General features: G+C 33.0%; 1 protein-coding gene, 1 long non-coding RNA gene and 1 pseudogene across 5 annotated transcripts; 2 read left to right on the top strand and 1 right to left on the bottom strand.

Annotated features, from left to right (window-relative positions):
- The first annotated feature begins 7095 nt into the window (after positions 1–7095).
- On the top strand, positions 7096–12519 carry LOC8277300 (annotated as a pseudogene).
- A 189-nt stretch (positions 12520–12708) lies between these two features.
- LOC8277302 (calcium/calmodulin-regulated receptor-like kinase 2) lies at positions 12709–17503 on the bottom strand. Of its 4 annotated transcripts, XM_048373980.1 has the most exons (9): positions 17148–17503; positions 16633–16698; positions 15750–16136; positions 15077–15227; positions 14494–14620; positions 13817–13902; positions 13658–13729; positions 13262–13465; positions 12709–13157 (listed from the first exon to the last, which is right to left on the bottom strand). In XM_048373980.1, exons 3-9 carry the CDS (start codon positions 16073–16075, stop codon positions 12861–12863), a joined length of 1263 nt encoding a protein of 420 aa, XP_048229937.1. In that variant the 5' UTR covers positions 16076–16136; positions 16633–16698; positions 17148–17503; the 3' UTR covers positions 12709–12860. The 4 variants fall into 4 exon arrangements, with proteins under 4 accessions (XP_048229937.1, XP_002525952.1, XP_015578916.1 ...); XM_002525906.4 differs by lacking the exon at positions 16633–16698 and having other exon boundaries at positions 15750–16129; XM_015723430.3 differs by lacking the exon at positions 16633–16698 and having other exon boundaries at positions 17148–17502.
- LOC125370093 lies at positions 13103–13985 on the top strand. Its single transcript, XR_007215843.1, has 2 exons — positions 13103–13242; positions 13384–13985. It is a non-coding gene; the product is annotated as an uncharacterized LOC125370093 (long non-coding RNA).
- Positions 17504–18342: the final 839 nt, after the last annotated feature.

Consider the following 18342-nt stretch of genomic DNA (forward strand, 5'->3'; position numbering starts at 1 on the left):
TTTGCATATTCAGTTTACCTTTCCCTATTACATTACCTACTTTTTGCTCCGGGTGCAAACCAGCCGAATTGAGTCAAATGGACTTGATTTGCAGAAATTCTAACATTTAAATAAATTTGAGTTCGGCTCACGCTCGATAATATTTTATATTTTAGAGTTCGAGCTCAGCTCATTATAATTTTTATATGCTCGAGCTCGGCTCGTAATTAGCTCGATACTATATATAAACATGTTGAACTCAGACTCGGCTCGTTATTAGCTCAGTATTTATATAAACGAGTGAAGCTCGAACTCGACTTAATTTTTCAAACTCGTTAAACAAGCCCAATTTTACTAAATATATAACTGTTAATTTTGTAATTATAAATAAATTATACACGAAAGTAAAATATATATATAAATTCATAAACTAAAATAATTAAATTAAATTTTTGATAAAAAATAGAGAGTTTTCAACAAACTCCATAAATATAATAAATAAAATTGAAATACAACAGCATGTCACAACACAAATAGTATAATGCAGCCTGCAATGATCTAAAATCTCTGAAAGCGCTAAAGATAATGCAATATTATTTTTATAAGAAGTGCTAAAAGTAATGCAATTTATAAAAAGTACTAAAGATAATGATCATTTATAATAATTTTTATTTTATTTATAAGCTTCACATTAAATATATTACAAAAATATTTATTTATGTCTCGTTAATTTATAAATGTATAGACTATATATGTTTGTTTATTCAATACTAAAATTATATAATTTTATAGTAAGACACCGTAGTTTTGGTTGATTTAAGTTACCTATATCATCATACACCATTGTTTTTATACATAGTTTTCGTTTTATTATTTTCAATTAATTAAGAATAAAAGATAAATTGGTAAGACATTAATAATAATAATTAAATGCACATAATCAAATGCCAACTTAATTAATAATGTTATTAAACTAACACTTGATTAAGTAACACTAAAATTATTCAATTAGAAAATTTACATTTAAAATCTAATTTGTTGGTATATATTATTATTTTAATCTAATAAAAGTTGAATTTTATGGTCTATTTATTTATTTATTTTTTAATTAAAATATATTATCTTTTAATTTTTATTTATTTATTGAGTTAATTCACGAGCCAGCTCGTGGACTTCTTAGCTCGGGAGTTCAGACAAGCTGAGCACTACTAAGCTCGAGCTCAATTCATTTAATAAACAAGTTTAAAAATAAAGCTCGAGCTCGGCTCGTTTATTTTGACGAACGAACTCGAACGAGCTTTTATTGAGCTGAGCTTCGAGTAGCTCGCAAGCGGTGCGACTCATCTGCGGTCCTACTTTTTGCCATTGAAATGTTATTTGGATAGGATTTAGTTGATAATTTGCTTAGATAATCGTAGGTGAAAATTATGAAGTTTAGATTATAATTCTGTTACTTCTTAAAAATCATTGAAAATCTTCATCTGGATGACTATTTTTAGGATATAAAATTATGAGTGAAGATTATAGTTTTCTTGACTCTTAAAGGTGGTAATTATGAGTTCATCCAAATCTTTTTTTGTTTCCAAATAAACAATATAATATATAAAAAGAAAATTTTTATTTAAATTTTTTAATAACAAAACACTTTTATTATTTAAATTGATTTTTTTTCATTTCTTTGTAAATGAAATTTTTTGAAAAAATTATTTTTTTAAAAATATCTATCATTTTAGAATACTAATATAACTTTAATTTTTTTATTTTATAAATCTATCCTTATGAAAAGTAAAAAATAATTAATATATTTAACTTGAATATATCTATAGAGAAAAGGGGTGGTATAGTTATTTTCTTCCTAAAATGGAGTCTAATTAATAATGAAAAAACCTCGGATAAAAGGAAATGGAGAGTAAATTTCTTGAACCATTAAATAGTATTATTTCAATTTTATGCATATGCCATATTAAAGTTTAAAAATACACCTTTGCACTTTTTTTATCCATAAACTTTACATATATATACAGAGAGACCCTGACCCACAAAAACTCTATTAAGAAATTATTAAATTTTATTAATAAAATCATTTTATATTATTATTTATAATTTACACAATAACAGTAGAGAATAATTAAAATTATATCTGAGTTGATTGATTAAAAAACACAACTCAATAACCACCCCTATTACTTAGGATCGGTACTAATGATGATTCTACTAATGCTTACTTTCAATTCTTTAAGTAAAATATAATCATTTGTTTTTATTTTCTCAATGGGATTAAAAATAGGCATTATTTTGAAATTAAAAATTATGATACCCATTTACTAAGGAAAACTTTTGGTTCCATAATAAGTAATCTGCTACTTCTTCACCATTAAAAATACATATTGAAAATAAAAAATAGCAACAATTAAAAAAGAAGGTTCTTAGGAAAGAAAGAAGACAAGAGGAAGTTGTTGCAAGAGCATGTGAAAACCATACCTCGAACGTCTTAATTCATCTAACAAAAGAAAAGAAAATAAATAAATAAATTCTATTTTAAGGTGAAATCTATCCAAATGCATTAAAAAGTGTGACCAATAATTTGAACATTTTACTCAACCTAGCAATTGTTCCAATAAAATTAGTATTCTTTTTTGGGTGGCAAAACATAATATAAATTATTCAGAAGTAAGATATTTAGAATAATATTAGTGCTGACATGAATTTGACACTTGGGAAATGTGTAATATTTTCAGTTCAAAATAGGGGAAGTCTTTAATTTCTGTTCACAACTTCTCTTCTTTGTTATGTTGTGGATTAATGAAGCAACACCCAAGCTGTATTATTGCATTTATTATATAGTTTATAAAATGACATGAGACTACTCTGATGCCAATGATTTTAGAAATTACTTTTAAATTCAATTACCAATATTTCTAAAAGGGTGCTACCTTAGCTACTATTCTAATAATTTCTTTCCTTTTTAAATGGAAGGGTATGAAGGCATTACTGAACTGAAGTAAAGAAAAACAAAACAAACAAAATTATCGAATTATTGTAGGAAAATATACAATATAGTAACATACGTCATGTGACTTAGTTGTTTTTAAGGTATATAGTGAAAAACAACTCTAACTTAGGACCACAGAATGTGATGGGCAAAACCTGATAGTGGGATCAACGTATGGGACCTAAAGAGAAATAAATGAAATGATTAATGGTATAAGTTGGTGTGACCAAATAACACAAACCCATATGGTCCCATGGCATAAGATGCCTACGTGAAAATGATTTAGAAGTACTTTCAATATTACATATTAAATTGTCTAAATATTCATTGTCTTGCCATAAAGTATTATTTAGGGTTAATTATTACTAGCTCCATTGCATATCTAAGTGAATTAGTAATTTCTAGTATTTACCTTCTTAAACAATTTTGTCCTTTCGTTAGTAAATTGGCCATTTACCCATTAGGAAAAAGTTTGTAGAGCTTGAGCTAAATGAGATAGAAGATATATTTTTCTATTCAATGTGAGAAATAAGAAAAGATTTATAAATATTTATATATAGATTAGAATCTAAATAAAAAAGGATGTTAATTGTGATAGAATCTCGTTCGAAGAGATTTAAAAATATAAGAAAACTATATCTAAAATGAAACTATTTAATATTCTGATTTTTTAGGTAATTATTATATATAAAAATTAAGATAAATTAATCTTTTATTTATAAAAGAGTTCTATATTGCTCAATCTTTCCCTCCTAATTATAGTTACATCCTTGTGTCTTTAAGAGACTCTCGACTTGCTATATGCAAAGCTTGTTGTCACATGTTAGTATATTCTTCCGCAAGCTTGTCCGAGATTTGAGGCAAAGGTTGAGACAACAAAGAAGCAAGTGCAACTTTATATATTGTCTTAGCAAAAGGATTTGCAACTTGATCATAAACGGAGATATGCCGTCCGACAGAGACCGATTGCAACTCGTTCATGTATAAAATGATATCGAGCTCAATATGTCTACATATATTTCAATAGCAGTATGTGCTATAGCTCGGTATTTTTACCTCGATGCTAGAGCGAGAGATAGTATGCTGCTTTTCTATACACCAAAAGGTAGGATTATGACAAAAGAATATGCAATCTAAAAAAATCACACATAGGTCAAATATAGTATGAAAGAAAAAAATCAAGAAGTTGATAACGTCTTTCATATAATGTAAAATCTTTCATACCATTTTTAAAATATGAATCGAGTAGAAACACATATGACTCAAAACATAAAATTTTCACAATAAGAAAGATTATGGCAAGTGAGAGTGAGAAATTGTAGAGCAACGATAATTCCATCATAATGACTAGCATCATCAAATAAGGTATTATTTTCAACCTTAGCTTTTGCCTCATGAGATGTGCTCATAAGTTTGCAATCTATCATATATGCTTTTTAAGAAATTTTAAGGGCATGGTGAGATTGTGATAGGTGCAGTATAGTAAAGGTGTATGTAATGTCAATGTCAAGGAAGTGATAAATGGGCCAACATCCTACATGGCAAGTTCAATATGCAAAAGTTTGATAAACTAAGCTAGAATTTATGAGTTAAAACCTATAAGAAGTACATCATCAACATATAAAAGAAGTATTGGAGTTCCATGAGATGAGCAAGAATAAATAAAGAGGGGTCAATGTAAAAAGAAAAAGAAAACATTAAAAAGGTGAAACCAAGCCTTTCATGGCATATAAAACTCGTTGATGTTTATATACATGATTGGAAATCTTTGGATCAACCATGATGCCTGGAGATTGGTCCATATAGAATTTTTTAGAAAGTATGCAATGGAAAAAAGCATTTTTAACGTTTAATTACTGAACATCACAATCTCAAACTATGACAGAGAAAATATTTTAAAAAATAGATAATTACATTTAAGTATCTTATGGTTTTATCATTTTGTAAATTTTAGTATATGTGGTTTTTTTTTTTAAGATAAAAAGAGATATGTGATTACAAATCGTGATAAAAAAAAATATCTCACCATTAAGTCTCGATTTGTAAGGATTCTACCATCTTTTTTAATATCTAACTTTTGGATCGCAATTTAAGAAATCATTAATTCGATGATATTGATTTAACGGTCAAACAATGATAATTTGACTGATTATAAAGAGCAATAAGCACACCAAATTCAGAAATATCATCACTAGTGGACTGAAATGCATCCACCACTAATTTAGCATCCATCTCAATAAGAACCTTTGATAACGAGGAGAGTAACACCCATTAAACTGCTTCATGCCACGATTGGTTAGGATGTCCCAACTCATTTCTTCTAACCCAGCCTTCACTAACTGTATGAGAGTCATGATATACTGCATCATCCACATTTATTTTTAAGTAACCAAATGAAGGTTTTCTTGATTTCTCAACAAATGAAACACCATTTAATGGAGTAGCACGGACCAACTATTGACGAATATTTAAATTCCAGATTCGAGTCTATGTGCCACACTAAATCGAACCATTCTCATACAACTCAACTTGGTGTACAGGACCCTTACCATGCAATTCCTTCTTGACTTACCACTTTATAGCCTGTCTTTCTACATAATAGAAGCCCGTCCTCTCATAGTGCCAGATTATCCTGTCTTCACTAATTATCCTATTCAGTGGAATTACAAGAATAGAATTTGCATTTTCCAAAGAAAATAAATCCAAAATAAGCTCAACATCCCATTCCCTCGTACCAGGGATAAACAAATCACAAACTCTCATATCCTCCAAACCTACTGGACAAGGAGTAGAAATCTTAAAATTACAGTTATGTTGTAGCCAAGGATCACTCCGAACCTTCACACTTAAGCCATTACCCAGTCGCCATTGACAACCAAGTTCCTGAATATGTTTTGCACTCCAAATAGTACGCCAGATAAAACTTGGATTACACCCTAAATTAGTCCAAGAAACACCTACTTGGAAAATATTTAGCTTTGATAAGTCTAGTCATCAAAGGATTTAGATTCATTCTTTGAAGTTCCTTACACAGGGTAAGAGGCAAGAGAAAAGCACTCGTACAGAAAGATGGAATTGCTTGGCAAACTGATTTAATCAAAGTTTCCCTTCCGGCTTGAGATAAAAATTTACCTTGCCAACCTTCCGCCTCCAAAGTCTATCACGATGAAAAGCAAACACCTCTCTCTTTTTCCTTCCAATAAGCGAAGGTAAACCTGAATACCGCCTGTATCAAGACGGTTAGTTACACGTAACAATCAAGAGAGATGATCATGAACATGAGGCATCGCATTAGAGCTATAATAAATTCTCGATTTATGGAAATTTATAGCTTGACCCGAAATCTCTTTCATAAGTGCTGAACATATTGCATCTACGGCCATGAATATCCTCTCTAACCTCTGCCTTCTTGATCAAAGTAGACGAGTCCTCTGCACATAAGATAAATAGATATGACAATAAAGGATCGGCCCGGCGAAGACCCTTTATTGGAGAAGTAGGGGCCACTGAAGTTTCATTCACTAACACCGACTACTCAACTGTGGTAACGCACAACATGATTCACTTAATCCACTTACTCGCAAAACCCTTTTTGGTCAACATTCCCCACTGATAATTCCAACTGATTTTCTCATAGGCTTTACTAATATCAATTTCTAAAGCAACATTATTCTATTTTTACTTTTTTCTGCTTCTGTTTTAATACATATTTATAAACTTTAATGTATGATTTTTCACTTAATATCATAATGAGGACATCTTTTAGGAAAAAAATAATTTCTGATGTTTTGAAAATAAATAAATAAATAAAAAATGCACAGTTATAAACAAACAGTCCTTAATTTTTAAATTTCTCCTATTTCTGTTTTCCTGGAACATGTTTGCAGATAAAGTATGGATTACTTTATTTTTCCAGGAAAAAAAAATTAAATTTTAAAAAGCGGTTAAATAAGGCCAAAACTGGCTCTAAAGCGGGCCCGCATCTTACATGGCACCGTCTCCACGCTGATAGCTTTATAATGAGAGTTGAATTGCAAGAAATAACTGTTTCATTTGACCTAAAGAAAAAATTTAAAAAGTAGTTATTTAAAAAGCGTATGTATGAATTAATTAATTAATTAACTAAAACAATTATTTAATTCAGATAATCCGTTAAAAGCTCTGCTTCCCCCTTCTCTTGAAAGTCAGTTAAGAATATCTCCAAAAAGCGGGAGTGATGAGATAGACAAAGAAGAGAGAAACCAATTAGAACTGATAACATTAGATCAGAGCCGTTGATTCTTTTTCTGTTATTGTTCGGCACAGAATCTCGACCATCCGTCTCCGCCATCCAAGTTCTCTCTGATCTCCGGTGAGATTCGTCTCGTGAAAATGCTATTTTGATCGAGTTATCTCACGTAACCAAAAATTATAAAAAAGTTTAAAGTATCGAGTAGTTCATGTTAGGATGGTTAATTGATTTCCTTTTTTTTTTTTCGTTTTTTCTTTTAGGTTCGCTGTTTCGATTGAAATTAATATTTGGAGTATTTCGATATTGTTCTGTTTGGAATTCGTGCACTTGAGTGATCGGATTATAATTCTTGTTTTATATTAAAATCTAAAAGCTTTTCTTTTCTTTTTCTTTTTTTTTTGGATTGAAGAGAATTTAATTGGCAATCTGAGGTTTTACTGTTGATGATTAATTAGTTCGAGGGCTTTTTCTCTTAATTGTATTTTTTAAAAATGGGGCATGAGAACATGTGGTTATTTCTTTATCACTCAACTAAATTATAGAAGGGAAGTTTTGTTATTTATTTACTTAAGTTGAGTTTGTTCTATTTATTTACTTAGCTATTGAAGAATATGGCTGATGGTTTTGGGTTCCTTAATTGAGATGCAGATGCGTAAGAAGAAATGAGTTTTCAACCATAATAAAAAAAGAAAAAGAGAACTTTTCTTTTGAGTAGAGATAGTGTTTTCAGTATATTAAAGTTTTGGAGGTTGGTAACTTTACGTTGAAAAGCTGTTGCTTGTTTTTCAATAAATTGGGCAGCCATTATCTGGTGTTGGAATATTTTTGCCATAAATTGCATACACAATTTCTTGAATTGATATTCAAGTCTTGAACCATGTGGCATCGGTATCTTTTGGTCATTTGTGGAATTTTATAAATGTGGGCAGAAGGAAGTGTTACTGTATTAAATTTAAAGCGGTAAAATTTATGCCTTTGAGGTGATTTTATGTTGTTAATCTCTCTGATAACAATTTTATCTTTCATTCAGCCAGCATTAGCCAGATGATGTCTCCAATGTGGCAGTTTCACTGAGTCTTTGCTTCTTTTACTGCAACCGTACCAATGTGATAGCTTAAGAAGGGTTTTGAATTTCAACTTTCTTGATTATGGTTATGTTCAAAAGACCATTTTCTCCATGTTCATTGCTGGCAATTGAGATTGGCATTTGTCTGAGAGAATTGCTCTCTGCTATCGCCATCTCTGCTGCAGGTTTTGTGATCTACAGCTTCTCCACTTCATTCCATGTATCGTGATTTGGACCACTCTGTGCACCCAGACATGGCAGTTCCAACTTTTAGAGGACCCTTCAGCGGTGAGCTTTGTGGGAATAAGAAATTGGAAAGAAATCCCTCTGGAAGGAGGCGTGTATTTGTTCAGACCGAAACTGGCTTTGTTTTGGGAATAGAATTGGACAGGAGTGACAATGCTCATACTATAAAGAGGAGGTTACAGCTTGCTTTTAATGTCCCAACAGAGGAAACATCATTGATTTTTGGCGATATGGGGTCCAAAAATGACTGACATGAAGTTAGAAATGATCCTTCACTTCTTCTGACCAAGAATTTTATGCATCGAAGCTCATCTACCCCATGTCTTTCACCTATTGGGAGGGATCTTCAGCAGAGTGACAAGAGTGGTCCAATTGAGATATTAGGATTCTCGGATCACTTTGCCAGAGTGAAAGAACTAGTTAAAGAACTTGTGAAGGCAATGAGGATTGGGGTTGATCCAATTCCTGTTTGTAGTGAGCTTGGAGGGGCATACTATTTCAGAAATTGCCAGGGAGATAATGTTGCTGTTGTCAAGCCTACGGATGAGGAACCATATGCCCCTAACAATCCGAAAGGTTTTGTTGGCAAAGCTTTAGGGCAGCCAGGCCTGAAGCGTTCTGTGAGGGTTGGGGAGACAGGTTTCAGAGAAGTAGCAGCTTACCTTCTTGATTATGATCACTTTGCTAATGTGCCCTCCACTGCCCTTGTGAAGGTCACTCATTCAATATTCAATGTCAATGACGGGGTGAAGGGAAATAAGCTTCGATAGAAGGAGGTTAGCAACATTGCATCATTACAGCAGTTTATACCTCATGATATTGATGCCAGTGATCATGGGACTTCTAGCTTTCCAATTGATGCCGTGCATAGAATAGTGATATTAGATATACGGATATTGAACACGGACAGACATGCTGGAAATCTTTTGATCAAGAAGCTTGATAGGTTTGGGAGGTTTGGCCAGGTAGAGCTTGTTCCAATTGATCCTGGTCTTTGCCTTCCACAAAGCTTAGAGGATCCATACTTTGAGTGGATCCATTGGCTACAAGCATCAATTCCTTTTTCTGAGGATGAGCTTGTTTATATTGATTGCCTTGATCCTTTTCAAGATTGTAAAATGCTGCAAAGGGAGCTTCCCATGATTCGAGAGGCATGCCTTAGGGTCTTGATTATTTGTACGGTTTTTCTCAAGGAAGCTGCAGCTTTCGGTCCGTGTCTTGCTGAGATTGGAGATATGATGAGCAGGGAGTTCCGAGGTCATGAAGAGGAGCCTAGTGAGCTTGAACTTATATGCATTCAGGCAAGAAGTTTATTAGGGGAGACGGAATATTCTTCTTATGAGGTGAACACAGGAGACAGTGATATTGACTGTGAGAGGGAGGATTTAGATTTTACTTTAAATATGGGAGATAAATTGGCAGTGAAATCTCTTTATCTCTGGTCTGCAGGTGGAAATGGCGTTACTCCACTTTCCAAGCTGGTAGAGAGGTGGAGGAGGAGCAGGAGGTAGAAGACGGTAAAGGGAATGAATTAACTTTAAGCACAGATGAATATGCTGAACACACATAACCAAGATCCAAACATTTCAAAGATGTCAGTGTTACTGAAGAGCATTAGAGGTGGTGAGAAGAGGTGGCAACATGAGGGTGCGATGTAGAAAAGCGGGTATTTAGCTGGTACATTGTCTGGAAATAGGAGTGTGAATGAGCAGCTTCCTGAAAGCACTAGTTTTGTGAGTCTTACTGATCTTACTGAAAGAGAGTGGGTGCAGTATCTTGAGAATTTCCAGACGTTACTCTGCCCAGCTTTTGCTAATCGTAAATCAGGGACTTGGTCAGAAGCATAGACAAAGACTTGGGACATCTTGCCGGTTCTAAAAATTAATCTATGGGTTTTAGAAATGTAGAAAAACTAGATATCTTTGGAACCAGACAACGTATGTGATTTGGTATATGGGTATTCCTGAGGAGGGTTGAATTAATTTACGATTAGGAGTAAAGCCCTGATGATATCGCAAGTTTTTGGATGGTAAAATGTGGTCATTAGCTGCTGCAGGTGAGAACTGTGTCCTTCTCATATATATGTGATCTCTCTACTGTTTTCTATTTTTTGGTTGCAGTGCTCCTCCATGTTCAATATTGGAAGTGTTGAAAATACAGTGTGTAGAAACAAATAAGACGTGTATAGGCATGGTTGTCATATAGGAGGTACAAACCATGTATGCTTTGTGTTTCTCTCAGGTATTTTGCTTTGCCCTTCCTAGTATAGTTAGAGATGAGAATGTAATGACAATGCATCTCTTTGGTATTCAGTGTCTATTGTATGTTTATTACCTTGATTTGGCGTCTTTAGCTTGTAGATATTACCTGTATTTAAATCAATAAAACATGATGCTAAACTGGGACTTGTTCGAATGTGAAAATTTAGATTGTCTATTAGTGTAATTGCTATTATTTTTTTGGTTTAGTCACAGTTGATGGCAATAATATTCTATATGGCTTGTACCATTATTTTTGGAATGTGCAAAATCACCTCTTCTCAATGAATTTCAACTTTAGATGGCTCTTTTTGTTGCTGAGGAGTTTGATCTATACTTTTTGGTGTCATTTCAAGAACAACTCCGATACATGCACACAAAAGTTTCTCCTTTTCTTTATCAACTAAAATTCTTCCTCTCTCTCTCTCTCTCTCTCACACACACACACACACACACTCAGTGTTTGCTGGCAGGCATAAATGGACACTTACATGGACGGAGCCACAGCGACACAAACACATGCAAGCAAAAGTAACCAACTATCGGGTACTAGTATTTTGAGCCATATGCTTGAATACAAGAAGTTCTAGATTAAAACTCCAAGTCGGCAACTTCCAGTGGAATCCCATCATGTAAGTTCTATAATAAAGAAAAACTTAGCTCAATATTATAAGAAAATCTCAACTATGTATTTGTTAGTTCTATCTTTTATTCGGAACTTTTAGAAATACCCTAAAATCAAAGAAAATCTATCGTTTTTGTTGTCTAATTTTTTTTTTCAAAAAAACTGATTTTTTTAATTCTTTTTTTCTTAAAAAATACGGTGTGGTTGTTTGCAGTTGGTGTTTTGGTTGTTTGCTAAAAACAAATTAAAGAAAAATAAAAAAAACAACCAAAACCATAATTTTGAAAAAAAGAACGTATTTTTTATATTTTAATACAGTAAAAATGAAAGAAAACAAATTTAACACTGTAAATTTGATATAAAAAAAAAAGGATATTTTTGTTATTTTTCCTTTTTTCTTCTCTCTTGGCAGGTGAGCAAATGTCAGGCCCACACCCTATCTGCTCCCATAGAATTTTTCTTTAGTCATCACTTTGATCAATATATTATGTATGTTATATGATATATGTTGCTTGACTGATTGTGATATGTACATGTCCGCTTTAATGTTTAATCTTATTGGACTTATGTATTTGTCGAAAACAGAAAGGTACATGACTGGAGTAGACGATGACCAAGAGGGACCAGGATAGATCACTGTAATGTCGAATTTAAAGCAGCTGATTTTGGAGTTTTGTCATTGATCCTTGTCTTCTCGCCATTCATATATATTTGTCATAATCTGATAGCATTCCAGTGAAGATTAGTTGATTAGCACCCTAATGAAAATGAAAACCAGCCTTATCTAGCTAATCCTAAATATGTAGCGTATCTTGCTGCTAAGGTCCTGATCAGTTATGTCTGTTTCTTTGTTGTCATCACAAGGGCCTGATAGATTAGGCTAGAGATGCCTCCCTCATCTTATGATTGATTGTGGCCTGACACTGTCTTTCATTGTCTTTTACTTCTCTGAAGTTGCCTCTGCGACTGAGAGAAGTGTTAATGTACTTGATTTGTTTGTCAGACATTCTTTGCTTGCCTGCGGTACTGGACAAGAAAGAAGGCGAGCAAGTTAGAATGCTTCCGGTGAACTTCACAAGGGAGACAAACTTGGATAAATAATGAGTTCTTTTTTCTTCTTAATTAGTTGCTTGTGATGCGAAAGTCAATTGGAGGATACATTCTTCTGCAGGGTCAGAAAAACGGCATGCGGAGCTTTAGGATATAAATCCAGCTTTAAAACCAACTTGACAATTAAAATCAGTGGCTCCATGGTCTGCGGTCACAAAAGAAGGTGAAAGTATTTGCATTCTTGAAAAATTTCACTGCACAGGAGTCGAAGACCTTTAAACTACTTTTTGATTGCCTATTTTGTGCATCACATTCTATCTTTGGTATTAGTTTTTAGAAGATTAAGGAGAGAAAAAAAAAAGGAAGAAAAACAACGGAAAAATTTTGTTGCAAGCAAAGGGATTTCTTGTCTGTCAGTTGTATTCTTTTATGCTTGCCATGCTGCTCAACTCCACCTGCTGTTCCTCTATCCTGCTTACAGCTCGTGAAAAAGCTTGGCTGGCAAAAGACATGGTGTCCTCTTTAGCAAGATGCCTTTGTTTGATCTTTAATATAGCCTGCGAAACTTCTCCTATTGAGGGCCGCTTCCTTTGGGATTTTTGCAAGCATTTGTGAGCAATGGCAGCTAGTTCCCTCACTTCTTCCATGTTGCATTCTCCAACCAGTTTCTGATCTAGTATTTCATCAACTCCGTCTGAACTCATCGCAGCCTTTTGGAAAACATTATAATGGGAGAAAACAGAAGGAAGGCTTCAGATTGGGGCAATGACATCATTGAAAGGAATAAAAATATTGGTAAGGTTATCACACTCACAAGATTAATATATTCCATTAGGTTTTGCTGTGGGTGGATGGCTGTAATGAGTTCGAAGATGATAATTCCAAAACTGTAGATGTCACTCTTCATGGTGAACTCGTTTGTGGATATGTACACAGGGTCTATGTATCCATATGTACCTTTCAGACCAGAGTTGCGGCCATCATACGATTCTTCCTTCGAAAGTCCAAAATCAGCAACCTGACACAAGGGTACCAGAAAAAAATGTCTTTCAAGAAGAGGGACAAAAAGATTCAAAAAATCAAGTATATCCTTGTCAAATTTTATGTTTCCAGGCACCTAAATTCTCGAGTTGGACGCCTTAAACAAGAAGCTAGCTTTGCACATTTTTCGGACTGCTATTCAGAAATTAACTTTCAGATGGTAGCTTACCTTTGCTCTCATTGATTGGTCCAACAATATATTAGCAGACTTTAGATCTCGATGTATGACAGGAGGGGCTGCCTGGTCCAAGAAAATGGGATATTAATATATATATTAAGGCAGCATTCCACAGGGGAACTATAAGATTTTTTAAGTAATTCAGCCTACCCCTTCATGGAGGTATTCAATTCCATGTGAAATATCTAGAGCAATTTGGAGTCTTTCTTCCCAACCCAAAACTATTTCTTCTTCATCTGGATGCATTTACAGCAACAACATGTTCATTTTAGGGGATCAAAATGCAAGGAAAAATAAATTGAAGTTCTATCTTATAAAATGCAAAAATAATAATACTTCTGGATGCAGATTTAATCAGTTCATGAACATAGTTAGAGTTCAAATAAAGTTGCAATAAGCATAATGCCATGAAATAATGAACTGCTAGCATCACAAGTAATAATAGCAAACCTACAATTATACTATAGTATAATGCGTATCCAGATATCCCTTGCCTACATGGGCGCCAAATATAAATGCAGGGCAACTAGCACACAATTGACACTAGGAACTGTGCATTATAGACACCATTTAAAGCTCATTTTAGGAAGGACAAGAAAAGCCTCAGCAGATGATAAATTTTTGCATATCCTATTGATATGCTTCACTGTTAGTAATTAACCCAACAAAATCCGTGAAGAAAATTAAATTCTCAAGTTTCAAAAATGATTGTGAAACATTAAGCAACATTAAAATTTATTGAAAAAGTAATAAACAACTGCAATATAATGCAGCCTTACTCGATAAATTTTCGTTCCATATACTATAATAAAGGATTCTGAACTTACTATATAGAAGATTGGCCAGGCTCCCATTACTCATGAACTCATAGATCAACATTCGCTGTCCTTTATCAACACAATATCCTAATAAATTTACAAGATTCCGATGATGCAGCCTTCCCAGCAGAGACACCTGCAGAAGGACAGGGCTAAAAAATGAAATCAACATAGCTTCAAGTGTTTTTGAAGTTAATAAGAATAAAGAAGCAACAATGTGGAGATACAAATGTAGATAGTGATGAGTGGTCTATTGAACATTTCATTATGTACAGAGTTCTTCATTGTCCTAAATCTGCACAAGTATTTCTAATAGAGCCTCAAAGAATTAATCTTAATTAAAGAGCAACAGACTGTCCATTCTCAACAGTGTTCTCATGGCACACTACATCTTCCCTGACCTGAAAATTTTCTAATATATACGCCTTAAAATAGAAGGGCATGAATAGTCCCTCCAATTTGTCAATGAAATAAAAAGGTCTACAAAGTAAAAAGATGCCATATATGCATTTCCCTTGTGCTAAATTCTGTGACAAAACAGGAAATCCACTCATTTAGTATCTAGTCTGACTTTTGTTAGTCTAGCTCTTACCTCCGTCTGAAACTCTTTTTCCCCCTGTTTCGAATTAGTAGCAAGCACTTTTACAGCTACTACTCCACCAGGTAGCCCAGCTTTATACACAGGACCAAAAGAACCTTGTCCCAAAATAGTTGTAAAATTTTGGGTAGCTTTCTGGATATCCCTGGAAAAGTAAAACATGCTATTTCTTAGATTGTCAACTTAATGCCTTATAAATTGGATAAGGACCTCAATTCTTCAAAAGTCTAAAATATCCATTTAGCTAGATGAAGGTCGGTGGGTAATACTATAGACACTGAATTCAAGTTTCCTCCAAAGTAGAGGTCGATTACCCTCTTTGCATCATTTCTCTAATTATAAAGACAAGAAAAAGTAACAAATTGGAGAGCATAACAACGATTTTAGGATCAGATGCATGAAATAGTCCCAGCAGCATATGTCATTAGCTGTTGTTTCTGAGACTAAATGCAAATGGAACAAACAAATGGGGTTGAAAGTAAAGTGCTTCAAGCTCTTTTTATCACCCAAGGACGATTTCCCAACAATAAATGTATCTATACATGAGCCTATACATGACAAGGCCAACACAAGATTCTAGCAAAAGAAGACTTATGCCACATTGTACCATAAACTAACCTGACATGCAAAAAAAAAAAAAAAAATTAAAGTTTAGAGATTAACTTACTTATAAGAATATCTAAGTATCCCTGATGCAGATGCAAACTGATCTTTACTGTGATGATTCCACCAGAAAAACGGAGAACTTTTTTCGGGTTTTTCTGATCCTTGAATATTTATGGAATGTGCAAGTGATGCACTAAAGTCAGTGCTTGTCCCCAAGCCATTTGTGCGTATGGGGAGAGTTGTAAGACTACGCTCATTTGCACATCGTCTCAGATTAGCACGATTCTTGTACCACCTTATGCCAAAAAATACTAGTGAAGCTATCAAGATACCAAGGGCCAGACCAACAGAGACTCCGATAATAACTAGATCACTTTGATGAACCATTCTTTGGTGTTTTTAGGAACTTAGACAATGAAATCATTTTGTGCTTGAGAACTTCTGCAGGCTTACCATCATGAATAAAGAAATGGCTGTTAGAAAGGGCATGTACAACTTTTATAAAGTATTTTTCCCAAGTAAAGACTTTCAAATAATAGAAGCAGAACATTTACATTCCCCTGAAACGTGAACAGGTTTACGGAAGAAGAAAAATAGTACAACAAGTGTTTGATAGAACAGAAACGGTAGTTATTGCTATACAGATTATGCCAGAAACTAAGGCAACACGCAATAGAGCAGTACATCATAATGTATTACATGTGATCTGAGCACAAAATTTACAAGGTTCCTGAATTAAGTAGAAATCCCATGAGTATAAAAGTTTATGATGTGAAAGCAGAAGCAAGACATCCAATAAGCAATTCACTATAATAGCTATACTTTTGGATCTTATATATTCAGTTCAAGGGAAAGCATCAAATGGACGACAATATAAAATGGCCAATAATGAAGATGGCTAGGCGTATTGCTATATGATTCTCAATTTGAATTGAATATAATACATCACAAGTTTCCACCAGTCCTTTTCCGGTATTGTAATCCCTCCTATAAACTCACTGTGCTCGCTGCTACAAAAGGTAATCAGGGTTGTATAAACACTACTGAGTGAATCACATAACAAATAAATTCAAATGAAGTAAAATTCATCCATTATTTCCAATTGTCTTCAAACTGTGTTGCTTGCTTGTTCATTCACACAACAACTAAATTAAGTCTGTTCATCTACAAGTTAACATAAAACTAAAGTCAAGCTGAAAGCAACTCTGCACATTCACAATATCCATCAAGATTATTTATGCCCATGATATATAACCCCGAAAATAAGCTAATTATCAAAATTATTAGAGTCAACAACATTACATGACTGAAAACCACAACCAAAAACATTAACTGGGTGTTCTTAAAACAAAACAAAAACGAACACCACTCATAAAGCCAAACCCACCAAAAAACTCATCAAAACAACAAAAACCCAAAAACCAAAAACACAACTTGCACATCATTAAGAAACATTCACCTTACATCCTGCTGATCAGTATATACACATCCCAAAAATTAGCTTCTCTTTGAACTTCACAAAGGATCTCTAAACAGATGGATATAGGAAAAAAAAAAAAGAATAAATCAAAGCCGGAGAAGTTGTATTGTAGAGAGCCTCTGATAGGGGTCAATCGAAGAAACAATAATAAAGAAAGAGGGAATGTCGGGTTAGGTCCCCCAACAAAATAAAAAGGCAAAAACTAACTATTTGGTCTTCTGTAGTCTTCTTTGGATGTTAATCTTCAATTGGGTCAGATGATAATATGCTTAGACGTATCCGCCTCTTACCATTTGCCACTTCTTTACTATTGTTTTTCTTTATGTTTCTTCTTCCTTCTTTTTCTTTTTTCTTTTTAATTTTCGATTTTAGTTAATTTGCAGTTCATGGATGGCATCATTTATTTTATTTTTCTGAAAAAAAATAATTTTAATCATCATTTATTTGTTATTAACTAATAGAAAAGCGTAAATTTTAATTTATTTGTGTTGCACATTTAAAAAATCTAGTAACTTGCATGTGTCGTTAACCCAATCAATCTTAATAAAATATTAATAAAAAACATTTATTATAATCCACTAATATGTAAATGAGATATAATAAAATTAAAATAAGTAAAAGTTTTGCTATTAACACCTTAAGTAAGATTTTCTTTTTGATCTTTTGGCTTGAATTATATATATATGCTAGAATTTGTCCTAATTGGTTTCTCAAAAAATGATAATAGTATTGGCATTCAAGGTTTTTTTAATTATTTTTTTATAGCTATTTTTTATTTAAAAATAATTATGACTAGAGGATAAGAATTCGAATTTATGTGTAGGTAAATAAAAAGTATGTTTAATATATCATTAGAGTTATAATTTGAATTTTGTGAGTTTGAATTATAGAATTTATTATTAAAATGTTCTCAATTTATCCATAGACCATGAAAGTGAATTGGTTTGAAGAGCCGAATAGTATTAGCCAGATTTCTTGACATTTTCCAAGCAATTAACCAAATAAGAATAAAAAGATTCTTCAAAAAGAAAAATGCTAAATACATAAATGCCCTTAGAATTTGTTCCTTTTTTGCAATTAGTTCTCTATACTCAATTTTTATTCAATTGAACTTCTCAAATTTATTTTTGAATTCCTTCACTAATGGTAGAATAAAAAATTAATATTTTTACTA

Source organism: Ricinus communis, chromosome 5 (assembly GCF_019578655.1).
Source record: "Ricinus communis isolate WT05 ecotype wild-type chromosome 5, ASM1957865v1, whole genome shotgun sequence".
In the NCBI taxonomy this organism is placed as follows: Eukaryota; Viridiplantae; Streptophyta; class Magnoliopsida; order Malpighiales; family Euphorbiaceae; genus Ricinus; species Ricinus communis.